The sequence below is a fragment of the Telmatherina bonti genome (assembly GCF_933228915.1).
Source record: "Telmatherina bonti genome assembly, chromosome: 2".
Lineage (NCBI taxonomy): Eukaryota > Metazoa > Chordata > Actinopteri > Atheriniformes > Telmatherinidae > Telmatherina > Telmatherina bonti.
This window is the reverse complement of record NC_136620.1, coordinates 14,200,079-14,227,320: the sequence shown is the minus strand read 5'-3', so window position 1 is coordinate 14,227,320 and position 27,242 is coordinate 14,200,079. Positions and strand designations below refer to the sequence as shown.

Genomic DNA, 27,242 nt, shown 5'->3' with positions numbered 1-27,242 from the left:
ACATAAATTTTTCATGTCATACACCAGTTAAATGTCAGCACCAGACGTGAGCAGGTGCCTTTATCCTGCTCTTTTCACTCTCATTTGAAAATGAAAAAATCTGTAGAGGCCGGTTGCATAAATCACTACTAAAACTCATAAATCTGCTCAAAAGTAAAACTAATATTTTATTGAACACATTAGTTGTGTCTTGAGTTAATTTTGACAACTTAAAATACGTTATTTGAATTGATAATTCTGAGAGTTCCATGATGGCATTTACTTATTTCATTTGACAGACATGGTGAATTTTCATTAACTTTTGTGTGTTTTATTAAACCAGTTAAAAGTACCACTCTTTGGAAATGAGTTGTTTGGACAACAGTTAGTGTATGAGTAATGTTTTTTTTATTTTTTTTTTATGCAGGTGTCTGTGAATACACGCAGACTTATTACCAATGGCCAAAAGGAAAAAAAAAAAGACGACACAACGGTGCAACATTTTCGCTGTTGACAGTTATTCTGTGGCAACTTGATGACCAAATGATATACTGACCTTTGGGCTCTGGGTTTTATCTGATAAGGAGAAGGAACAAAACCCATCTTAACATCTGTTAGAGCTCCTGGAACTTACACACCAGACTGGAGAGCAGAAGAAGACGCTAGCTGAGGTTTGCAGAGGAAAATGGTGGCATACCCCCCCGATTCCCAAAACAGACTCTGCACTGCGCATGCTCTATGGCACCGGAGGCTTTGCAGGAGAGGAAAGTCAACAGGAATATCAGGAAAGAGAGCATTTTCTAGCATGATGCTTGGACACACACCAAGGTCTGATCGTTCCTGGTTAGGTTTCCCTGGTGAGGCTGTCTGAAGATCAAAGAACTGAAATTCCTGATGGCCCTGGGCTCTTCATGGATGCTGCTTGCAAGCTGTTTATATGTTTCTTTCAGACTAGGTCAAGGTCCAATCTGTTCACATGTCCATGCATAAACAACATAAGTTGGACAAACCGCTTAACAGTCAACATAATTTACAGCCAATACACACATAATGCAACATAAACAAAAATCCCAGCCCTATAAATTAGAGTAAAAAGAGATGGAAGTTTAATAACATAATAGTTATTTATTGATATGTAATAATCCACTCGAGTCAAAAGCCAATAAGAAGAGCTGAGACTTATGCTTTGATTAAAACATGTTTGCAGTGTTAAAATATCTTTTATTTACATGTCTACTGATTTCTTTTTTTCTTACTTGGATTTTATTGATTTTTTTTCTTTTTTTTCTTTTTTCTTTTACGTAATTTTACTGTGTTTTTACATGTCTCTATAGTATTTTCTTTTAAACCAAAGATAGTTTTATTATCATTAGTAGGCATGTTTTTAATTTGACTTTAATTTTGTTTAGCACTTTGGTCAACTGAGGTTGTGTTAAAAGTGCTGTATAAATAACTTCCCGATGGACCAAGCCAGTTGGATTCCTGATGACAACTATGACCAAGTAGAAGTGGACATGAGTGTAGAAAGATGTCAGGAAGGAGAAAAACTGGACAACTTGATATTTTGTAGTGTGTACGGATCCCAAAACAAATTTGCCACCAAGTTATGAACTGCAAAATCCATCCATCCATCCATTCATTCATCCATCCATCCATCCATCCATTCGTCCATCTTTCCATCCACCCATCCATCCATCCTTCCATCGATTGATCATTCTATCCATCCATTCGTCCATCTTTCCATCCACCCATCCATCCATCCTTCCATCGATTGATCATTCTATCCATCCATCCATCTATCTATACATCCATCAAGCCATTCATCCATCCATCCATCCATCCATCCATCCATCCATCATTCATCCATCCATCCATCCAGATTTACACATTGAATATTGAAACTAATAAATTGCACAACTGATCTATAATATATATTTTCCACAGTATCAATATACAGCCAACAAAAATTAAAAAATGTTGTTCATAGTACAATGAAAATGAAACACAATGTCAGCTCATAATATCTGTATTATTATGGTATTAAAATATATTAGAGAAAACCAACTATTTACAATGGGGACCACCAAAGTAATTAAAAAGAAGATAAGATAACAAGTGGATTAAAATGTTCTGTCTTTATTATTTGATTTTTGAATATTTTATGCGTTAACATGACAATCAAGAATTAATTTGAACTGCATTGGAGAAAAGGGAAGATAATTAAATCAGATGAGTACAAGTGACGCTACTCAAAACTTTAATTATGTGGTAGAATTAAGATAACGAGGTGGTTAAACAACTGAAAGTAGGAAAAACCCAGAGCATTTTATAGATGCATTGAACAATGAAAAAAATGTTTTGTAACATGAGAATATTGAAAGCTTGGATTGAATTTTCCTGCCAGACATGTTAGACTCAGCCAACAGTTTATGCCACAGCCTGCTTCTCATATTTCTCAGTCAAGCAGCAGGGGAGAAAATAGACCTGACCGATTTCGCTTTCCATGAAACAATAGACACTCAGCCTGTTTGCTGCATGAGTCCACAGCCTAAGCTCCAGAGGCTTGTGGGATCTTGAATGTGGGATTCCCACCAAACATGCAAAAGACCTGGCTTAGCTCAACAATAGCACATGAAACCTGGCTATTTTTATAGAAACCAGGTGTTCAGTGCATGCCGGGTGTTTAACTTCAGCTGGAAGGGATGCAAGGCATCTGAAAGAGGGTCATGCTTTAATATAAAAGCACTCTGTGCTGTTAGCAGAGTTTCACACATCATCCTGTGCTGCTAACATACCTGATAGGTGAGAATTCTTTCTTTCATTTGCGGACATGCAGTAGATCTTCAGTGTGAAGGAAACTTTGTGGCTTTGTGCAAACTTTGCATCGGGTTTCTGATATTTGGAGTTGGGTGCAGGTCAGGTGGTGGGATTTTGTTAGTCATGTTTGATGCATTTATGTCAGTCTGTGAATGGATGGACAGGCTGCTAGTTTGTTGTCATTATTCATCATCAAAATTTTGCATTGTATTTAGGTTGTTTTCCCCTCAGTGTTCTTAATTATAAAGCAAAACTGCAAGATTTCATGCTTTAAATACATTTGTCCTGCAACGGACTGCTGACCTGACCATGGTTTACCTACCGCTAACCTGCAAAGTACTGCCATAGGCTTTAGCTTCCCCAAGACCCTAAAATGGAATAAGTGGTTTAGAAAATGATTTAATAAATTATTCATTTGATGAATTATTTCATTTGATAATAATTGTTTATTATCAAAAACAGACTTTTTTTTTTTTTTCATGAGCAGCTTAGTTTAGCATAATGCCTAGGTTATTCATCTGTGTTAATAATGTGTATATGTGTTAATAATGAGCTGTCTGTTTGTGGAACTTCTTGCTTATGGACAGATTAAGTCTTTGAATAATGAACTGATCTGTGCAGTTTATGAGTCACTAATGCAGCTTATGGACATTTTTATTTTGTTTTATTGAAACTGAGATGATCTGAAACATCACTTTTCCTGTTTTGGTTATTGATCAGAACTTCATGGAAACTGAAGTTTAATGTAACATGAATGCATTAACCCCGTGAGTTCTGTGCCTGTCTAAATAACATCTCTGCAACGTAACAAGGTCGATTTGAATACTTTTGTAGTCACAGTAAAGGGAACGCTTGAGAGATTTCATAAGATGTGTGGAAATCAGTACATGTTTTGCTGGTGAGATTAATATGATATCTTTTTGGAACGATGCAGCTGTGGCTCTAAACTTCTAGCATATCATAATAAAACATAGTAAACATTATCGCTACAACTTTTGTAAAATAAAAAGGAACCAAATTTGAGTTGTTTTGGCACAGACATTTCAGGTGAGGTCTTAAAAATGGGTTTTTGCTACAGTTTGACACCATTTGTACTCAAACTCAACCAATAGTATGACCTCAGGTTTGAAAATGTTAACTCTAAATTAGCTGGCAATGAAAGCACAACATCAAAAGTTGGGAATAAAGACCCCAGAGTGGTCAGGAACTTAATTAATGCGTCTTTATGCGTGTCTGATTTGTAATGAGGTTACAGAATGCCATCACTTGTTTATTTCCTGTAGAGATGAACTCATATGAAGAATTTGATGAAGAAGAGCTCAACAACTGCATCGTTCAGCTCAGCATTCAAGACTCGTGTCACGATGCTTTCCTGAAGTCTGCAGCCAGGTATGAAAGACACATCCAGACTTTTCCTTCCATCATAAAATATGTTTCTGAAGAGCCAGCTGACCGCCATGTGCCTCCTCTGCCCTTGACTGTTAGTTTAGCAGCATCGACAGATGAAAATCTCAGAGTCCTGGCAGCTATTGAGCAAGGTGAGTTGGAAATCATGCGGGAAATACTTTCACCATTAGCACAGAGAGCAGTTTCTGGGTTTAACGGGCTGACTTTCACACGAAGCCAAAAACAGAGAGTCATATGACCTGCAGCTGCAGATAAGGATTGCTAAGCATCATGAGGTTGGCAGCCAGACAGAGGCAGTGGGATAAATAAACATAGAGCAGGGAGACATATATTGCTTGTGAATGGAAAGGTGAGACAAGAAGAAGTGGAAGGGCAAAGTACAGAATATCACCTACGCACCATTCAATTCTGGATATTTCTGACTCTTTTTCTTTCCATTTCATTATTTTCTAAAACTCCTGGGCTGTCCTCCTGCCATGGTGACCAGGTGAGGTGTCTGTTCTCAGGGAGATGCTGAAACACGTCTTTGCTTTCAGTGAATCAGACAGCCGTGGCTGGCTTCCTCTTCATCGGGCTGCATCGCAGCCGGTACTGGAGGTTCTGGAGACCATCCTGAGATGTAAGTAAATGGTAAACATTGTCTCCCTGCAATTCCATACATGCTCTACTCGTTTGTACTGTATCTCTGATTGCAATACAGTAAGCCAACAGTATGTTTGTCGTATGCTGTTAAAGGAAAACAGATGCCACCTGCTGACAATAAATAAGCTGAAAAATAAAGTTGCATAACCCACTAGTTCTTATTCTGTCAAACTGATCTCATGGCAATGCCATTTTCAGCATTTTTCCACTTAATTTCTGCCCTTTTTCTGATTTTTTTTGCACCGAACGGTTAGAGTCTGGATGAAAATCACAGGGTTGGGCGTGTATTGCTAAATTGTACCACAAAAATACATGCTGACAGCACACAACAGTTGGCATGCAATAGTTTGCCTGTTCATGAAAACAGGCTGATCAACTATCCTGGGCGTCAGCTGCATACTGGCTGCAATTGTTGGATAGTAAAAGAGCAGGCAAAGAGAGAGAGAGAGATAACTAATGACTCATTGTATATTTTAGAAATGAAAAAAAACAAAAAAATGCAGCCTGCAGGAGAAATTGCATGAAAAGTTGTATGAAAAAGGACAGCCTCAAACGCAGAGCGTTTCCAGCTGATGCCAGCTGTCCTCTGTCAAAAATAAATTCTGATGTCAATTGCTTTTTATTCAGCCTGGAGGTCATCCAGTAGCAAAGTGCCCATGGCTTACAGGCTCACCTGTCAGGTTATCACAGCTGACTGTTAGATATATGAAGTCCAGCAATGTGCACTCTGACTTCGGCGTGTTGTGTTTGTGTTAGTGGAGGCTCAGAGGCTCAGTCTGGAGGAGAGGACTGTGGTTGGAGGAGAGACGCCGTTGACTCTGGCAGTTAAAGCCGGACTTGTGCAGAATGTGAAGAGCCTGCTGCAGTACGGAGCATCGCCTCACAACACAAACAGCAAGAATGAGACTCCGCTGCTGCTGGGTAATACCGAACATCAGTGGTTCAACTCTGGCTTACAGCAAGCCGTTCTCACTCTGAACCCTCTCACACGCAACACACCTAGAGGGCTGGGGGGAGGCTTTCAAAGTCCATCAGTGTCAGAAAGACCAGAAGTCATATGATCTTTGCTCATACCTTCAAAACTGTGGGACCTTGTTTCAGAAGGTCGAATCTTAAACCAAACTGTGATGCTTTCCTGAAGCAAACCATAATGGACCAAACATCGCATGATAACAAACCTCTTTCCACTCTTTAAATGTTGGAAATAAAGGACTAAATTAATATTGAGACCAGAAAATCAAACTAAAGATAGACCAACAGTATGTTTCCAGTATAAAACAGCCAAGAAGGGTGTCTCACTGACTGTATGAAATGGCCAAATCTGCTCTGTGTAAGTTCTGGAAGCAAAAGCCCTTCTATTAAAATTAGAACAAAATTTTGGCCATGAAAGATAGACAGAAACCAAATGCAAGAAAACATATTTTGGATCTGTTTGTTGCTAAACAAACAAGAAAACTATCGAAAATGTAATCTGATTACAGCTGTGTTTCTTTCTAAGCTGAGTCATTAAAGTTTAAAGAATGATTTCTCAGCCTGGGGTGTCTCGTGAGGAAGAAACTATCTACATTAACTACATTAACATTAAATATTTTGTTCTTTAATAAATATGTAATATAAATAATATATGCATTGGCACTGTAACCAAAGTGGAAGATACAGAAACCAGATTCATTCAGCTGAGAGTTTGACGAAAAGTGAAGAGGGTCATTAAAAGGGATCAAATTAATCACAGCTGATTATTTTAATCTTGATAATAAATTTAGCTTATGTTATTTTAAGGCATTTTGAGTCACATTCATCTCAATAATTGTCTTAAGGGATGCTGACCAGCCAGTTCAGTAGCTTTTCTGGTAGGTTGCTGCTTCCCCAGTGCGCCAAATAGCCAGTCAAAGATGCTGTTGTGATTTCATGGCACTTTTATGAGGATTTGATAGAATTGTATTTTGGAGTAAATAAGCCTGTCCAGCAGAAATTAAACCTGGCTTTTCGTTCAGCCTTCTGGATTTCATGACCACATTATTCCACGCTTATCAAACCACATTTTCCAATCACCATGCAGCAGTGAGATCTGGCTCTTACGAGATGACACACACACTGGTGACTCATGGCGCCTGGGTGGACCAAGTCTGCCGGAAGAGATGGACAGCCATGCATGAGGCAGCCAAAGTTGGCAGCGTGGACATCCTGATGCTGCTGCTAAGAAACGGCGGACGGGTGAACCACAAGGACGTGACGGGAGTGACGCCGCTTGCTGTGGCTGCTGAGTATGGACACTTCCACATCACTGAGATTCTGCTTAGCTGTGGTAGGTTGAAAGACAAAACTGTAACTGCAGTTGTAGTGACTTTGGGGACAACTCATTTCTAGAAATGAATAAAGTTCTGAACTATGTGGGGAAGGGTTACAATGGCAACAAGAAAAAGTACAGCGACTAAAATAATACATGTGAAACTAACTGGCATGAAAATGCTTTCTGTCTCAAATAACTGACTAACTTTGTGAGTGTAAATGTCTGTAGTTAGTCATTTGTCCCTCCCTGTTGACCTTGTCCAGGTGGGAAGGTGAACTCTCAGGCTTGTAATGGGGAAAGTGTCTTGCTGGACGCAGCCGGATCAGGAAACACTGCCTGTATTCAGCTGCTGCTGGACAACGGAGCCAACCCCAACCTGCCAAGCATAACTGGACATCTGCCCATTCACAAGGCAGCATATGCCGGGCACTGCGAGTAAGCTCCTCCTGTAAAATGTGTGGTTTTAGCAGTACTACTGACTGTGAGGGTGCTGTGCCAGTGCTAACAGACTGAATGCATGGTGACATACCGACAGCTCACTGGCAGAAAGGCTCATACGCTCAACAGTCACTTTATCAGTTACTGTAGTTGCCAGTACTGGGTTGGACTGGTAAGAACGTCCCTAGTTTTTGGTGTCATAGATTTAAAAAGGTGATGGGAACATTTCTTAGAGATTTTGCTCAATATTGACAAGGTAGCATCCAAGCGGCAGCCTCCGGCAGTTAAAAGGAAAGCTTATGTGGAAGTGCCAAAAATTGCAGTTCAATCCTCATCCACTAGGGGGCTCCAAAACAGCATTTTCCATTAAATCCCATGTTAAAAGACCAACTTCAAAGCAGAAATAAGCATGTTTAAAGTCTGGTACAAAAACACATTTTAGGTTTATTAGGTTAGGTATACCTTCATGACAGTGGTGGTGAAAGTGAATATTTTTTGTAACTCATTTGTTTATAACAAATTTCACCTCAAAATCTGGCATAATTGAGGGCATGTCATTTTGACTGACAGGTACTCAATTTCCCCTTCCACAAGAAGGTAGAGTGTAACACAACCGTGATTTAGCTTTAGCCTGGCTACCTCTATTAGCTGGTTAGCTCTGGTTAGCTCTTGTTATCTCATCTCAGCTAGCGCTTAGTTACAAGGGGTCGGAGTTTCATTGATGTCAATCATCCACCCCCACCATAACAGCCCACATCTCAGCTCTACCTTTTTGCCCATTTTTGTATTTACTGGGAGAGACGACGCGTGTAACGCTGCCAAGATGGCGATGGTAGAAACCACCCAATGAGCTTCAATTTAGCTCACCAGAAACCTACGGGTTACATCATGGAGGCTCCATCCATCTTTTTATATAATCTATGGTAGGATCACACAGCTGCTGCAAATTTTTCGGCTGGACATTCGTGATGAGAATCTCCTGTTCCACCACATCCAAGAGGTGGAACGGGTTGGGTTGAGATCTGGTAACTGTGGAGGCCACTAGAGTACAGTGAACTTATTGTCATGTTCAAGTAAGCATTTGGAGATGGTTTTAACTGTGTAAAATGGTGCATTAACCTGCTGAAAGTGCCATCAGAAGATGCTACACTGTGGTCAGAAAGGGATTAACATGATCAGGAACAATATTCCGGTAGGCTGTGGTGGTTAAACCATCCCATATTAATACAAGAAGGCCAAGAAATTTTCATCCACACCATTACATCACCAGCAGCAGCAGCAGGACCCTAAAGCATTGATTCAGGGCAGGTTATTGGATCCATACTTTCATACTGTGCCCAACAAACTCTGAAAAATCTGAAAGTGAATGTAAAATCATCCGACCAGACATTTTTCCATCATCTAATGTGCAGTTCTGGTCACTGTGTGAATTGTTGTCTCAGTTTCTTGTTCTTGACTGATAGGAGTGGCACCCGGTGTGGTCTTCTTCTGCTGTAGACCAGCTGCTTAAAGGTTCAACATGTTGTGTGTTCAGAGATGCTATTCTGCACATGTTAGTGGATATTTGACTTCATGTTGCGTTTATCATCTCCAACCAGTCTCCTAATATCTTACATCAGCAAGACATTTTGGTCTAGACAACTACTGTTTTTTGGGTATTTTCTCTCTTTTAGACTATTCTTTGTAAACCCTGGAGAAGGTTCATTCATTCATTCATTATCCTAACCGCTTCGTCCAATGAAGGGTCACAGGGAAGCTGGAGCCTATCCACAGCAGTCTTTGGGTGAAAGGCAGGGTACAACCTGTACAGCTCGCCAGTCCATCGCAGGGCTACACAGAGACAAACAACCACTCAGGCGCACACTCACTCCTATGGGCAATTTTAGAGTAACCAATCAACCTAACATGCATGTCTTTGGACAGCTGGAAGGAAGCCGGAGTACCCAGAGAGAACCCACGCATATACGGGGAGAACATGCAAACTCCACACAAAAAGGCCACTGTCCAAACCTTGCCTCAGCTGAGGATCAAACCTGCAGCCTTCTTGCTGTGAGGCCACAGTGCTAACCACTATGCCACCATGCAGCCACTGGAGAAGATTGTGTGTGAAAATCCCAGTAAATCAGTAGTTTCTGAAGTACTCAGACCAACAATCGTGCCACATTCAAAGTCACTTTATCCCTTCTCTTTATCATTCTCATGCTCATTTTGAACTTCATCAAGTCGTATGGACCATGTCAACATAACTTAATGCATAGAGTTGCTTCCATATGATTGGCCGATATTTGCATTACACAAGCATCTGACCAGATGGACCTGAAAAAGTAAACAGTGACTTCATGTTCACGTGAAAGCAGCTGCGTTTCTCCAAGTCTCACCCTTTCCTCTTTACGTTTCCCCCCAGTGCTCTGAAAATGCTGATCCCACTGACCAACAAGAAAGCTATTAAAGAGGCAGGTCAGAGTCCAGTCCACTCTGCTGCCGAGGGAGGCCACAGCCACTGTCTGGGACTCCTACTTGCCCATGGCTTTGATGTCAACTACCGCATGAATACCAGAAACTCTGAAAACTACCGGGACATGAGAAAAAGTGCCTTGTACTTTGCCGTCTCGAACGGGGATATGGAGTGCACCAAAATGCTGCTTGCCGCGGGAGCAAAGACGGACTTAGACCCTCTGTGCTGCCTCCTGGTGGCGGTCAGGTCTGGTCGTTACGATATCGTCAAGCTGCTGCTGGCAGCCAAAGCAAATGTGAACTGTTACTTCACGGTGGTGAGCGACACAGTGTTTCCCACAGCGCTGCAGTACTGCCTCAAGGACGAGGTCATGATGCGACTTCTGCTCAACAGCGGCTATGATGTGGAGAAGTGCTTTCAGTGTGACCATGACAACCCAACTGATGCGATGAATGAAGTAGAGGAGAAAATCCCAGTGAGTGTGTGCTTCCTACTTATTTTACTTACAAGTTGGTTTAACACATAAACGAAACCCATAAAGCTGATATTTTATAATTTCTTATTGGATTTTATGCTTTATTATCTTTATTTTCTATGATTATTTTTCATTGTAACGCCATGTCAACCTTTGCATCTTTATAAAATTAGCTATTTTTCACACAAACTCCATATTCCTTCACCTCTTGTGTCTGTTTATTCTTCCAGTTCTGTGAGTTCATGACTCTCTGCTGCCTCAAGCATCTGTCTGGAAGTGTGGTCCGGATTCTGCTGGATTATGTCAGCCATGTCCACATGTGCTCCAAACTCAGGTTCATCTTGGAAAAACAGAGAGAGTGGTCCCAAATATGGGAAATCCTCTGTAAGTTTATTTAGATGATAATGAATATGATGCTATTATTGCAGAGGTTTTCTGTTTCATCTGATATGACAACAGAATGAGAATAGTTATGACGAGCCTGTTTCACATTCACGTTTCATGTAAAACAATAACATCAAGTCTACCTGCCAGTCAGTCAGAAGTGAACGTGATTCTTCTCTTTCCAAGTAGGGGATTTCTTTTATTAACAGAACCAATGTATCACTGCAAATAAGTTGAACTTGATCTCATTCAGTTCTTTATTTCATCTTCAGTGACGCAGCAGTATTTTTTTTTTTCACTTTGTCCAACGGTTTAAACTGAGTGCTTTTCAAGTTCTTTATCTTTCTCTTCTCACTTTATTTTTGTGCTTTTTGACTCTTCAGGGGAACATATGTGTCTTTAACAGCTTCATACTTGTGCTTTTGCTTCAGAGCAGCTGATCTAAGCTGGTTGTCAACTCTGAGAATGCTGTCTCCAAGTCCATAAGAAATAAAATCAACAATGACCGTTCAAAACGCCAATTCACTATGGCAACAAGTATATAAAGGCAGAACCAGCATTTAATCTAAATATAATGCAGCACATTATGGTTGTATTCATCAAATTTAAAAAGTAAGAAAGTGAAAGGAAAATAAAAGAAACAGCAAATTAATACCATAAAACAACATTTTTTCTTCACCTCTCTATTCAGCTACTCAGAGCTAAAACCTTTCTAGAAAGGATCTATTGGGCCTGATTGCAAACTCCAATATACTGATACTGATACCAGTTATGGTGATTTGCAGTTGAAAATATGCTATTGGTTGCAAATAACAGTAAATATCAGAAATATGTTCTATTGAAAGCGCTGCTGTAAGTAGGATTTAATCATCAGATTTCAATGATTATACATTTCAACCTGCTGAAGAGCTGCAGAAAAATTTCAGATGAGTGGTGAGACTGGAACAGAGGAAAATAAGTAAAATCCTTTTAATAAACCAAGCTATTAGGATTACAACATGAAATGGTGTCAAAATACTAAGGAATGAATGCAAGTAACATAAAAAAAATTCATCTTGAGCCAACATTTTGTTCTTTTTTTTGTTTTAATTTGCCATGGTGATGCACAATATAGTAGCGCAGCTAGAAACCTACATGAGGTGAATCCATCTGCACATATGCCAGTGATAAAAATGGCTTGTTGCCATTCTGTTTTTATTATTTAAAACATCTTAATAATAATAATAATAATAATAATAATAATAATTAAAACCGCAAGCGGTGATATAGGCCCTCGCACCATGGCGCCGCTCGGCATAATGCCACCGCCTCCCCTGGCAACATCCTTCCCATGCCTCTCTCAACCTAAAGTGCAGCCAGACTGCACTTCAGGCCATTTAGGCCTTATGGAGGGTCACTTCCTGTCACCAAGGGGCGGGGCTAACTTATCATCTAATTATTGACATGCAGAAATGTAAAGGATATGACTGGCATCATCTGTAGTGAATTTGGTGCAGGTTGGTTGTTTTTTGTGGGAGTTATGTCAGTTTTCCTTTTCATTGCATCACATCTGCTTTGCTGCCCCGCCTCTCCTAAACGATATCCCCTATTAAAAGAAATAGCACAACTTTTAATCACACATGCCTCTTGAGCATCCTGACTCATTTGGGTTAAAGTTGGACAAAATTCTTAGAAGGAACTTCTCAAAATGCATGACAAAGAAAATGACAGAAATTGCCCCAAAAATGACACCTTTTTTCAAAATGGCCGACTTCCTGTTTTATTTAGCCCATATGTCCAAGAGACTTTTTTCAAGGTACTGGAAGGTTCTACAACTGTGCCGAATCATATCAATGTCAGTCAATGCAGTGGGCGGGGCTGGTTGATTGAAATATTGTAGGGGGCGCTATGGAGCCGTTTACGATTTTCTCCACTATGTTGTAATTTTACTCTATTAAGGGCATAACTTTCATGACTCATGGCAAGTATGGTGAAGATCAAAGGTTTCATGGCTTTGTTACAGGTACTTCCTGGTTCATGATATCAGACACTTCTTGTTGCCAAGGGGTGGGGCTAATTCATAGTCCCATTATTGCATTGCAGATTTTGTTCATCATGGGACTGGCATCAAATGTGTCGATTCCTGTGCTGATATGTTGTTTTATGTGGGAGTTTTAGCAATAAGTTATTGTTAATGAGACATAAAACTTTGAGGGCCCGCCCCTCCTAAACTAAATCTTCTATTAGAAGAAATAACACAACTTTACATCACACATGCCTCCTGAGCATCCTGTGCAAGTTGGGTGTCAGTTGGACAATATCCCTAGGAGGAGTTGTTTAAAATGCATGGCAAAGAAATGACCCCAAAAATGGCACCTTTTTCAAAATGGCCGACTTCCTGTTGGATTTAGCCCATATGTCCAAGAGACTTTTTTGAAGGTACTGGAAGGTTCTCCAACTGTGCTGAATTTTATCCATGTTGGTCCATGTAGTGGGCGGGGCTGATTGATTGAAATTTTGTAGGGGGCGCTATGGAGACATGCTCCATTTATTCCATAATGTTTCAATGGGGCTTAGTTCAGGGCCTTACTGTCATCAGTCATGGCAAGTTTGGTGGCGGTCCAAGGTTCCCTGGCTTGGTCACAGGTACTTCCTGTTTCATGGCGTTGGACCGCCATTCGCCATGTCCCGTTTAGCGTAGCAACTTGAGGTTTTTATTGTGGCATCATGAAAGGGTTTGACATGTTTTGGAGGAGTCTCAAGTGTTTGGGACCATTTGCTTAGAAGCATGACCCTCAAACGTGGAAAAAACCACTTCCTGTTGTAAGTGGGCGGGGCTTAGGTCTACACCAGCAATGGTCACATTAATCTGTTCAGGACTGATCCCTTATTAATCCCTATAAGTTTTAGGGTGATCAGATCAAAATTGAGAATTTTATAGTGATTTATGATGTCACGCCACCGCATGGAACTTCGCCATGGCGTCACAGGCACGCCGTGCAGCGTAGAGCAACGTCCTTTAGCAGATCTCTTCACCAACATGTTTTGTGATGCCTGAGTGAATTTGGGCCATGTGGTGTCCACCAAGCCAGAGTTATGGGTGTGTGAGCAAAAAACAACACTTTTGACCTCCAGGGGGCGTGGCTATTTCATAATCAAAATATTGACATATAGTACTCTGTAGAAGGGGACTGCCATCATATCTAGCAAATTTGGTGCAGAAATGTTGCTTTATGTGGGAGTTATATCCGTTTAATTTTTCATGGCGAGACATCAAACTTTGAGGCCCCGCCCCTCGTAAACTAAGTCTCCTATTAGAAGAAATAACACAACATTTAATCACACATGCCTCCTGAACATCCTGAGCAATTTGTGGCTCAGTAGGTTAAAAGCTCTAGGACGAGTTTGTTAAAATGCGAGGTGCTAAAACGCCAAAATATTGACTTTGACCTAAAATGGCCGCCTTCCTGTCGACATTTCACCATGACATTAAGAGGATTTTTTGTTCGCCCTGTCATGTAGATCATGTGTATGAATTTTCATAAAGATTAATGACATGCAGTGGCGGGGCACCTAAAATAGGTGGCGCTCTCGTTCAGTTTCACCCAAACATTCTGGAGCACCTCAAAATATCAAATTTTTCGTATTCCCTTGGGGGGGTACGAAAAATTTGGTGAGTTTTCGAGCACGTTCAGGCCTCCAAAAAAGCACGCGAAGTGTCCGAATAAAAATAATAATAATAATAATAATAATTAAAACCGCAAGCGGTGATATAGGCCCTCGCACCATGGCGCCGCTCGGCATAATGCCACCGCCTCCCCTGCCAACATCCTTCCCATGCCTCTCTCTATCTAAAGTGCAGCCAGACTGCACTTCAGACCATTTAGGTTTTATGAAGGGTGACTTCCTGTCACCAAGGGGCGGGGCTAACTTATCATCTAATTATTGACATGCACAAATGTGAAGGATATGACTGGCACGACCTGGAGCAAATTTGGTGCAGGTTGGTTGTTTTTTGTGGGAGTTATGTCAGTTTTCCTTTTCGTTGCATCACATCTGCTTTGCTGCCCCACCTCTCCTAAACGATATCCCCTATTAAAAGAAATAGCACAACGTTTAATCACACATGCCTCTTGAGCATCCTGAATCATTTGGGTTAAAGTTAGATAAAATTCTTAGCAGGACTTCCTCAAAATGCATGGCAAAGCAAATGACAGAAATGACCCCGAAAATGACACCTTTTTCAAAATGGCCGACTTCCTGATTGATTTGGCCCATATGTCCAAGAGACTTTTTTGAAGGTACTGGAAGGTTCTACAACTGTGCCGAATCATTTCCATGTCAGTCAATGTAGTGGGCGGGGCTGATTGATTGAAATATTGTAGGGGGCGCTATGGAGCCGTTTACCATCTTTTCCACTATATTGTAATTTTACTCTATTAAGGACATAACTGTCATGACTCATGGCAAGTATGGTGAAGATCAAAGGTTTCATGGCTTTGTTACAGGTACTTCCTGGTTCACGATATCAGACACTTGTTGTTGCCAAGGGGTGGTGCTAGTTCATAGTCATATTATTGCATTGTATATTTTGTTCATCATGGGACTGGCATCAAATGTGGTGATTCCTGTGCTGATATGTTGTTTTATGTGGGAGGTTTATCAATAAGTCTTTGTTAATGAGACATAAAACTTTGAAGGGCCGCCCCTCCTAAACTAAATCTTCTATTAGAAGAAATAACACAACTTTAAATCACACATGCCTCCTGAGCATCCTGTGCAAGTTGGGTGTCAGTTGGACAATATCCCTAGGAGGAGTTGTTTAAAATGCATGGCAAAGAAATGACCCCAAAAATGGCACCTTTTTCAAAATGGCCGACTTCCTGTTGAATTTAGCCCATATGTCCAAGAGACTTTTTTGAAGGTACTGGAAGCTTCTACACCTGTGCTGAATTTTATTCATGTCGGTCCATGTAGTGGGCGGGGCTGATTGATTGAAATTTTGTACGGGGCGCTATGGAGACATGCTCCATTTATTCCATAATGTTTCAATGGGGCTTAGTTCAGGGCCTTATTGTCATCAGTCTTGGCAAGTTTGGTGGCGGTCCAAGGTTCCATGGCTTGGTCACAGGTACTTCCTGTTTCATGGCGTTGGACCGCCATTCGCCATGTCCTGTTTAGCGTAGCAACTTGAGGTTTTTATTGTGGCATCATGAAAGGGTTTGACATGTTTTGGAGGAGTCTCAAGTGTTTTGGACCATTTGCTTAGAAGCATGACCCTCGAACGTGGAAAAAAACACTTCCTGTTGTAAGTGGGCGGGGCTTAGGTCTACACCAGCAATGGTCACATTAATCTGTTCAGGACTGATCCCTTATTAATCCCTATAAGTTTTAGGGTGATCAGATCAAAATTGACAATTTTATAGTGATTTATGATGTCACGCCGCCGCATGGAACTTCGCCATGGCGTCACGGGCACGCCGTGCAGCGTAGAGCAACGTCCTTTATCAGATCTCTTCACCAACATGTTTTGTGATGCCTGAGTGAATTTGGGCCATGTGGTGTCCACCAAGCCAGAGTTATGGGTGTGTGAGCAAAAAACAACACTTTTGACCTCCAGGGGGCGTGGCTATTTCATAATCAAAATATTGACATATAGAACTCTGTAGGAGGGGACTGCCATCATATCTAGCAAATTTGGTGCAGAAATGTTGCTTTATGTGGGAGTTATATCCGTTTAATTTTTCATGGCGAGACATCAAACTTTGAGGCCCGGCCCCTCGTAAACTAAGTCTCCTATTAGAAGAAATAACACAACATTTAATCACACATGCCTCCTGAACATCCTGAGCAATTTGTGGCTCAGTGGGATAAAAGCCCTAGGACGAGTTCGTTAAAATGCGAGGTGCTAAAACGCCAAAATATTGACTTTGACCTAAAATGGCCGCCTTCCTGTCGACATTTCACCATGACATTAAGAGGATTTTTTGTTCGCCCTAGCATGTAGATCATGTGTATGAATTTTCATAAAGATTAACGACATGCAGTGGCGGGGCACCTAAAATAGGTGGCGCTCTCATTCAGTTTCGCCCAAACATTCTGGAGCACCTCAAAATATCAAATTTTTCGCATTCCCTTGGGGGGGTACGCAAAATTTGGTGAGTTTTTGAGCATGTTCAGGCCTCCAAAAAAGCAATTCATTTATTAGGAGAATAATAATAATAATAATAATAATAATTAAAACCGCAAGCGGTGATATAGGCCCTCGCACCATGGCGCCGCTCGACATAATGCCACCGCCTCCCCTGGCAACGTCCTTCCCATGCCTCTCTCAACCTAAAGTGCAGCCAGACTGCACTTCAGGCCATTTAGGCCTTATGAAGGGTCAATTCATGTCACCAAGGGGCAGGGCTAACTTATAGTCTATTTATTGCCATGCACAAATGTGAAGGATATGACTGGCATCATCTGTAGCAAATTTGGTGCGGGTTGGTTGTTTTTTGTGGGAGTTATGTCAGTTTTCCTTTTCATTGCATCACATCTGCTTTGCTGGCCCGCCTCTCCTAAATGATATCCCTAATTAAAAGAAATAGCACAGCTTTTAATCACACATGCCTCTTGAGCATCCTGACTCATTTGGGTTCAAGTTGGATAAAATTCTTAGGAGGACTTCCTCAAAATGCATGGCAAAGAAAATGACCCCGAAAATGGCACCTTTTTCAACATGGCCGACTTCCTGTTTGATTTAGCCCATATGTCCAAGAGACTTTTTTGGAGGTACTGGAATGGTCTACAAGTGTAGTGAATTTTATCCATGTCAGTCAATGCAGTGGGCGGGGCTGATTGATTGAAATATTGTAGGGGGCGCTATGGAGCCGTTTACAATCTTCTCCACTATTTTTTAATTTTACTCTATTAAGGACATAACTGTCATGACACATGGCAAGTATGGTGAAGATCAAAGGTTTCATGGCTTTGTTACAGATACTTCCTGGTTCACGATATCAGACACTTGTTGTTGCCAAGGGGTGGGGCTAATTCATAGTCATATTATTGCATTGTATATTTTGTTCATCATGGGACTGGCATCAAATGTGGCGATTCCTGTGCTGATATGTTGTTTTATGTGGGAGTTTTAGCAATAAGTCTTTGTTAATGAGACATCAAACTTTGAGGGCCCGCCCCTCCTAAACTAAATCTTCTATTAGAAGAAATAACACAACTTTAAATCACACATGCCTCCTGAGCATCCTGTGCAAGTTGGGTGTCAGTTGGACAATATCCCTAGGAGGAGTTGTTTAAAATGCATGGCAAAGAAATGACCCCAAAAATGGCACCTTTTTCAAAATGGCCGACTTCCTGTTGAATTTAGCCCATGTGTCCAAGAGACTTTTTTGAAGGTACTGGCAGGTTCTCCAACTGTGCTGAATTTTATCCATGTCGATCAATGTAGTGGGCGGGGCTGATTGATTGAAATTTTGTAGGGGGCGCTATGGAGACATGCTCCATTTATTCCATAATGTTTCAATGGGGCTTAGTTCAGGGCCTTACTGTCATCAGTCATGGCAAGTTTGATGGCGGTCCAAGGTTCCATGGCTTGGTCACAGGTACTTCCTGTTTCATGGCGTTGGACCGCCATTCGCCATGTCTTGTTTAGCGTAGCGACTTGAGGTTTTTATTGTGGCATCATGAATGGGTTTGACATGTTTTGGAGGAGGCTCAAGTGTTTTGGACCATTTGCTTAGAAGCATGACCCTCAAACGTGGAAAAAACCACTTCCTGTTGTAAGTGGGCGGGGCTTAGGTCTACACCAGCAATGGTCACATTAATCTGTTCAGGACTGATCCCTTATTAATCCCTATAAGTTTTAGGGTGATCAGATCAAAATTGACAATTTTATAGTGATTTATGATGTCACGCCGCGGCATGGAACTTTGCCATGGCGTCACGGGCACGCCGTGCAGCGTAGAGCAACGTCCTTTATCAGATCTCTTCACCAACATGTTTTGTGATGCCTGAGTGAATTTGGGCCATGTGGTGTCCACCAAGCCAGAGTTATGGGTGTGTGAGCAAAAAACAACACTTTTGACCTCCAGGGGGCGTGGCTATTTCATAATCAAAATATTGACATATAGAACTCTGTAGGAGGGGACTGCCATCATATCTAGCAAATTTGGTGCAGAAATGTTGCTTTATGTGGGAGTTATATCCGTTAAATTTTTCATGGCGAGACATCAAACTTTGAGGCCCCGCCCCTCGTAAACTAAGTCTCCTATTAGAAGAAATAACACAACATTTAATCACACATGCCTCCTGAACATCCTGAGCAATTTGTGGCTCAGTGGGATAAAAGCCCTAGGACGAGTTCGTTAAAATGCGAGGTGCTAAAACGCCAAAATATTGACTTTGACCTAAAATGGCCGCCTTCCTGTCGACATTTCACCATGACATTAAGAGGATTTTTTGTTCGCCCTAGCATGTAGATCATGTGTATGAATTTTCATAAAGATTAACGACATGCAGTGGCGGGGCACCTAAAATAGGTGGCGCTCTCATTCAGTTTCGCCCAAACATTCTGGAGCACCTCAAAATATCAAATTTTTCGCATTCCCTTGGGGGGGTACGCAAAATTTGGTGAGTTTTTGAGCATGTTCAGGCCTCCAAAAAAGCAATTCATTTATTAGGAGAATAATAATAATAATTAAAACCGCAAGCGGTGATATAGGCCCTCGCACCATGGCGCCGCTCGGCATAATGCCACCGCCTCCGCTGGCAACGTCCTTCCCATGCATCTCTCAACCTAAAGTACAGCCAGACTGCACTTCAGGCCATTTAGGCCTTATGGAGGGTCACTTGCTGTCACCAAGGGGCGGGGCTAACTTATCATCTAATTATTGACATGCACAAATGTGAAAGATATGACTGACATCATCTGTAGCAAATTTGGTGCAGGTTGGTTGTTTTTTGTGGGAGTTATGTCAGTTTTCCTTTTCATTGCATCACATCTGCTTTGCTGCCCTGCCTCTCCTAAACGATATCCCCTATTAAAAGAAATAACCCAACTTTTAATCACACATGCCTCTTGAGCATCCTGAATCATTTTGGTTAAAGTTAGATAAAATTCTTAGCAGGACTTCCTCAAAATGCATGGCAAAGCAAATGACAGAAATGACCCCGAAAATGGCACCTTTTTCAAAATGGCCGACTTCCTGTTTGATTTAGCCCATATGTCCAAGAGACTTTTTTGAAGGTACTGGGAGGGTTCTACAACTGTGCTGAATTTTATCCATGTCGGTCCATGTAGTGGGCGGGGCTGATTGATTGAAATATTGTAGGGGGCGCTATGGAGCCATTTACTGTCTTTTCCACTATATTGTAATTTTACTCTATTAAGGACATAACTGTCATGACTCATGGCAAGTATGGTGAAGATCAACAATTTCGTGGCTTTGTTACAGGTACTTCCTGGTTCATGATATCAGACACTTGTTGTTGCCAAGGGGTGGGGCTAGTTCATAGTCATGTTATTGCATTGTAGATTTTGTTCATCATGGAACTGGCATCAAATGGGTCGATTCCTGTGCTGATATGTTGTTTTATGTGGGAGTTTTAGCAATAAGTCTTTGTTAATGAGACATCAAACTTTGAGGGCCCGCTCCTCCTAAACTAAATCTTCTATTAGAAGAAATAACACAACTTTAAATCACACATGCCTCCTGAGCATCCTGTGCAAGTTGGGTGTCAGTTGGACAATATCCCTAGGAGGAGTTGTTTAAAATGCATGGCAAAGAAATGACCCCAAAAATGGCACCTTTTTCAAAATGGCCGACTTCCTGTTGAATTTAGCCCATATGTCCAAGAGACTTTTTTGAAGGTACTGGCAGGTTCTCCAACTGTGCTGAATTTTATTCATGTCGGTCCATGTAGTGGGCGGGGCTGATTGATTGAAATTTTGTAGGGGGCGCTATGGAGACATGCTCCATTTATTAAATAATGTTTCAATGGGGCTTAGTTCAGGGCCTTACTGTCATCAGTCATGACAAGTATGGTGGCGGTCCAAGGTTCCATGGCTTGGTCACAGGTACTTCCTGTTTCATGGCGTTGGACCGCCATTCGCCATGTCCCGTTTAGCGTAGCGACTTGAGGTTTTTATTGTGGCATCATGAAAGGGTTTGACATGTTTTGGAGGAGGCTCAAGTGTTTTGGACCATTTGCTTAGAAGCATGACCCTCAAACGTGGAAAAAACCACTTCCTATTGTAAGTGGGCGGGGCTTAGGTCTACACCAGCAATGGTCACATTAATCTGTTCAGGACTGATCCCTTATTAATCCCTATAAGTTTTAGGGTGATCAGATCAAAATTGACAATTTTATAGTGATTTATGATGTCACGCCGCCGCATGGAACTTCGCCATGGCGTCACGGGCACGCCGTGCAGCGTAGAGCAATGTCCTTTACCAGATCTCTTCACCAACATGTTTTGTGATGCCTGAGTGAATTTGGGCCATGTGGTGTCTACCAAGCCAGAGTTATGGGTGTGTGAGCAAAAAACAACACTTTTGACCTCCAGGGGGCGTGGCTATTTCATAATCAAAATATTGACATATAGAACTCTGTAGGAGGGGACTGCCATCATATCTAGCAAATTTGGTGCAGAAATGTTGCTTTATGTGGGAGTTATATCCGTTAAATTTTTCATGGCGAGACATCAAACTTTGAGGCCACGCCCCTCGTTAACTAAGTCTCCTATTAGAAGAAATAACACAACATTTAATCACACATGCCTCCTGAACATCCTGAGCAATTTGTGGCTCAGTGGGATAAAAGCTCTAGGACGAGTTCGTTAAAATGCGAGGTGCTAAAACGCCAAAATATTGACTTTGACCTAAAATGGCCGCCTTCCTGTCGACATTTCACCATGACATTAAGAGGATTTTTTGTTCGCCCTAGCATGTAGATCATGTGTATGAATTTTCATAAAGATTAACGACATGCAGTGGCGGGGCACCTAAAATAGGTGGCGCTCTCGTTCAGTTTCGCCCAAACATTCTGGAGCACCTCAAAATATCAAATTTTTCGCATTCCCTTGGGGGGGTACGCAAAATTTGGTGAGTTTTTGAGCATGTTCAGGCCTCCAAAAAAGCAATTCATTTATTAGGAGAATAATAATAATAATAATAATAATAATAATAATTAAAACCGCAAGCGGTGATATAGGCCCTCGCACCATGGCGCCGCTCGGCATGATGCCACCGCCTCCCCTGCCAACATCCTTCCCATGCCTCTCTCAATCTAAAGTGGAGCCAGACTGCACTTCAGGCCATTTAGGCCTTATGAACGGTCACTTCCTGTCACCAAGGGGCGGGGCTAACTTATCATCTAATTATTGACATGCACAAATGTGAAGAATATGACTGACATCATCTGTAGTGAATTTGGTGCAGGTTGGTTGTTTTTTGTGAAATGCTAGCTTTACCTAAAGGTGGGCAAAATGGTGTTCATGGTCCAGTAACATGTATTCCGGCTAATCTGGTAGAAACGTGTAACTTGTTGCCAAGATCAAATATGGAAGGTTCTTTATTGGCTGTAAAATTAAAGCGCAAGTTGACATACAAAGGTCATTATGAGTATCAGTTTGTTGATGTTATGCATATAAAACAAGCATTACAGTATTTAAAACAAAAACATATACATTTTACAAATATAGAGTTTAATGAGGCTTGGATAAACCAATTTACTAGGGATGATGACAGTGACATGTTGGATGAGCAAATTAGTGGTAATACTGAATGTGATGAATCACTTTTAGGTGATGAACTTTTGCATGATCGGCAGCAGCATTGCATGTTTCAGGATACATGTCTTATGCCTGTTGATATTGGTCAGGAAACACTTGATCAGTATGTTGATGCAACGTTGAATGTAGCTCCAGGAGAAGGTAATAACCCAGTCAGATTGCTTTCAGATCATGCAAATGAAGCCAAATGTTTTCCAGTGTTATTTCCATCAGGACTAAACACATATCATGAAATTAGGCCACAGCGTTTAACATTGTCGCGTTATTTTAATAACAGACTTTTACTTGCGGATGGTAGATTTGCTCAGAATACAGAATATATATTTTTTGCACAATATATGTCAGAGTTAGAGCAGGTGCTGTCAAATGTGTCAATCGCGTTACGTAAAGGAAAATGTGGTCCATCACTGAATTTAGGAAACTTGTTAAATAATGAGGATTCTTTGAAAAATATTCTGGAGTTTGATGATGGCTATCGTTTTCTCAAACCAATCAGAGGAACACCAGCTTTCTGGCAGTCAGCACAGCGTGATCTTTTAGCTTGTGTTCGTCAGCTTGGTGTACCAACTTGGTTTTGTTCATTTTCATCAGCTGATATGCGTTGGACTAATCTTCTAAGTAGTATTTTAAAACAGGAAGGTAGGACACAGACGGTAGAAGATTTAGAGTGGGCAGACAGATGTGAACTCCTGCGACGGAATCCTGTTACTGCGGCTCGAATGTTTGATTTTCGCTGGCATTGCTTTTTGAGAGAGGTTCTGATGTCGCCGTCCCATCCCATTGGTGAAATCACAGATTACTATTATCGTATAGAATTTCAGCAGCGTGGCAGTCCTCACGTGCATGCTCTATTTTGGGTTAAAAATGCACCTTTTATTGATAAAAACTCAGATGAAGAGGTGGTTAACTTCATAGATAGATATGTAACTTGTGAATTGCCACCAGAAGATGACAAACTATTTGAAGTAGTTACATCTGTACAACAACATTCAAAGCGGCATTCCAAAACATGCAAAAAGAAGAAGACAGTTTGTCGTTTCAATTTTCCTAGACCAGCATCTGTCCGAACATTTATATCTCGAGGGCAAAATTCAGAAGAGGAGTCCTGTAAATGTAAGAAAAACAAAACAGATGAAGTCATTCAGTGTACATGTAAGAAAGAGAAAACAAATGACAAAATGAACAGTGAGACTGCTAAAGAAATTTTGACCAAACTCAAAGAAGTTGTTTTAGATGAAAATAGACCTCTTACTACTGTAAAAGAATTATTTGGTAGTTTGGGTCTAACTCAAGAGCTATTTGAAGCAGCTTATAAACGTTGTGGTCGAAGTACCCAGGTTGTCTTGAAAAGGGAGGTTAATGAAGTCTGGATTAATCAATATAGCAGGCCACTTTTAAAAGCTTGGAATGCAAATATAGATATCCAGTATTGTGTTGACGCATATGCTTGTGTTGTTTATATTATTTCTTACATGTCCAAGAGTGAACGTGAAATGGGGTTGTTGTTGGGAAATGCTCAAAGAGAAGCTTCCAGAGAAAATAATCTCAGTGCAAGAGAGGCATTGAAAAGTCTAGGTAGTGTTTATTTGCATAACAGAGATGTGAGTGCACAAGAGGCAGTGTACAGGTTGACAAATATGCATCTAAAGGAGTGTTCCCGGAAGGTTGTATTTATTGCTACAGTGGATAGTGTTAAAATGAGTTTGCCGTTGGGTGTTTTGAGGCAAAGAGCAAAATCACAGAATTTTAACACAGAACATATGTGGATGACTAGTTTAGTGGATCGATACAAGAACAGGCCAAATAATGAGGAGTTTGATAACATGTGTCTTGCAAAGTTTGCTTCTGAATATCGTGTATTATCACAAAATGAAAGGGGTAAAAATGCAATCAAGTTACAGAACAATTTTGGATATGTAGCTAAACGTACTCGAACACAGCCAGCCGTTGTACGTTATGCACGTTTTTCTGAAACAAAGGATCCAGAAAAGTTTTTCAACAGCATAATTCAGTTGTTTCTGCCATATCGTTTAGATATCGAACTAAAGCCATCAAACTTTGAAACCTTTCAGGAATTTTATCATGGTGGTTCTGTTAGGGTTACAGATGGATGTAGACAGTCAGTGAAAGCAGTTGTGGATCTCAATAGAAGTGTGTTTGAACCAGAAGCCAAGCAATTAGAAGATATTCAAAATACAATCGATATTAATGGTGTAGTGGAAGATGCTTGGTGTGAACTGTGTCCTGCCCAAGAGTTGGAACGTCTGGAGTGTTTGGAAGAACTGAAAGACAATGAAAGGATTGTGGAAGAAGAGGCTGAACAAATTCCAGATTTAGGAAGTGGTAATGAACAGGTCAGAAATGTTGAGAAGAAAAATAACATCATGAATAGAACTGATGCTTTGGCCTTATTTAGGTCACTTAATGACAAACAGTTGTCTGTGTTTTATCAGGTTAGACAGTGGTGTTTAGCTAAGATAAATGGCAGAAATCCTGAACCATTGCATGTATTTATTACAGGAGGTGCAGGCACTGGCAAAACTCATCTAATAAAAGCAATTCAGTATGAAGCCATGCGTTTGTTGTCCCCAGGATGTCGCCATCCTGACAGCATATGTGTGTTATTGACTGCTCCTACAGGCATAGCTGCATATACTTTGCAAGCTTCTACAATTCATACAACATTCAGTATTGGGAAAGATGTGCGCTTACCATACACTCCTTTAGGTGAAGAAAAGCTTAATTCTTTACGTACAAAATATAGTGATTTACAGCTTTTGATAATAGACGAGATTTCCATGGTAGATCAAAATCTATTCTCATACATTCATGGTAGGTTGAGACAAATAAAACAAACTGGTAATTTTGCACCATTTGGAAATGTTAGTGTGATTGCAGTCGGAGATTTTTTCCAGTTGCCTCCAGTAAAAGGTAAACCTCTATATGTTGACGGAGCACAAAATACTTTGTGGTCTCCTTTATTCAAGGTAGCAGAATTAACAAAAATAGTTCGACAGAAAGATAATACGTTTGCTGAGTTGTTGAATCGGGTTAGAACTCATTCAAAGGGGACATCCATGTTGGACAGTGATGTGGAAATATTAAAAAACTGTGATACTGGTGAGGTCAGCTCAGCCTTGCATATATTTGCAACAAATCGACAAGTAAATGAGCACAATTTAAAAGAGTTGATCAGAATTTGTCCCGACTATGTAGAAATTAAGGCACAGGATTATGTTAATGATAGGAAATCCGGCAAGCTGAGATTGTTAGATGGTCATCATACCAAAGCAACAAACACATGCTTATCAGACACGTTGTGTTTAGGTAAAAATGCATGTGTAATGTTGTGCAAAAACGTGGACATTGAAGATGGCTTAGTTAATGGTGTTTGTGGCATTGTTACAGACATAGTCATTTCCATAAATAACAAGTTTCCTCAGAAAATATACATCAAATTTGATGACAGTCGTGTAGGTGCACAAAGGAGGAGAAGACAGCAAATGTCTTCATTAGATTTAGCAGGTTCCACTGCTATTGAGCCAGAAGAAGAGAGGGCAACATGTAAGGGTGGATTGCGCAGACAATTTCCACTGAAATTAGCCTGGGCCTGTACCGTTCATAAAGTACAAGGTATTAGTGTTGATCGCTCTGTGGTTTCTTTGAAAAAGATATTTGCAGCTGGTCAAGCATATGTTGCATTAAGTCGTGTCAGAACTTTGCCTGGGTTAGTCATTCAAGATTTTGATGAGACAAAAATATATTGTAGGGAAGATGTCAAAGATGCTATTAAGAATATGCCACCCTTTGTGGTAGAAACCATACCAAGATACCAAATTCATCAACAAACCTTCAGTCTATTTCTAATGAATGTGCAATCCTTGGTTCATCATGTGTCAGATTTGGCTTCATGTACACAACAATTACAGCTTAACTGTATTGCTGTGACAGAAACATGGCTACCTGCAGCTGTCCCATTAGAAGCAGTGAAGATTGCTGGTTTCAGTTTCCACAACTCTCCAAGAAGTTCATCATACACTGGCAGTCATCCAATACTGAAGGCATTACAACAGCAGCAGCATGGCGGTGTTGGCATTTATTGTGCTAATGGTACGATATGTAACCTTTTGAGTGTACCAGATGTCAACATTGAATGTTTAGCATATGAATTTGTTAGTTATAACATCATAGTGATCATTGTTTACCGACCACCTTCTTATCCTCTTTCCTTGTTTAAAAAACATCTAGGTGAGATTCTTGATTGGCTCCATCCACTAGATAAAACCATTGTAGTGATGGGAGATTTCAATGATGATATTTTAAAATCATCAACAATTTCACAATTTGTGACTACTAGAGGATATTTACAAGTAGTGTCAGAACCCACCACTGAGAAAGGCACATTAATTGATCATGTCTATGTAAAGACTACACAGTATGAGGTGGCAGCAACTGTGCTACAAACTTATTTCAGTGATCATGAGGCAGTAATATGCACTTTTAAGTAGTTAGTTGGGAAGTGTTCTGTGGCTGTTTAATGAAAGATGAAATATTCTCTTGCATACATCAGTAAAAGAGC

General features: G+C 40.8%; 1 protein-coding gene across 1 annotated transcript in view; it reads left to right on the top strand.

Moving 5' to 3' along the window:
* Window positions 1-4,081: 4,081 nt before the first annotated feature.
* The window catches only part of LOC306768075 (ankyrin repeat and SOCS box protein 15-like), a gene marked incomplete at both ends in the record, with an annotated part of 31,536 nt that continues 8,375 nt past the window's right edge, over window positions 4,082-27,242 (top strand). The window contains 8 exons of the mRNA XM_079256292.1: window positions 4,082-4,185; window positions 4,282-4,334; window positions 4,691-4,822; window positions 5,602-5,766; window positions 6,905-7,150; window positions 7,399-7,570; window positions 9,978-10,503; window positions 10,734-10,887. Of these exons, the coding sequence (XP_079112418.1) occupies window positions 4,082-4,185; window positions 4,282-4,334; window positions 4,691-4,822; window positions 5,602-5,766; window positions 6,905-7,150; window positions 7,399-7,570; window positions 9,978-10,503; window positions 10,734-10,887 (1,552 nt within the window). The remainder of the gene's footprint in view (window positions 4,186-4,281; window positions 4,335-4,690; window positions 4,823-5,601; window positions 5,767-6,904; window positions 7,151-7,398; window positions 7,571-9,977; window positions 10,504-10,733; window positions 10,888-27,242) is intronic.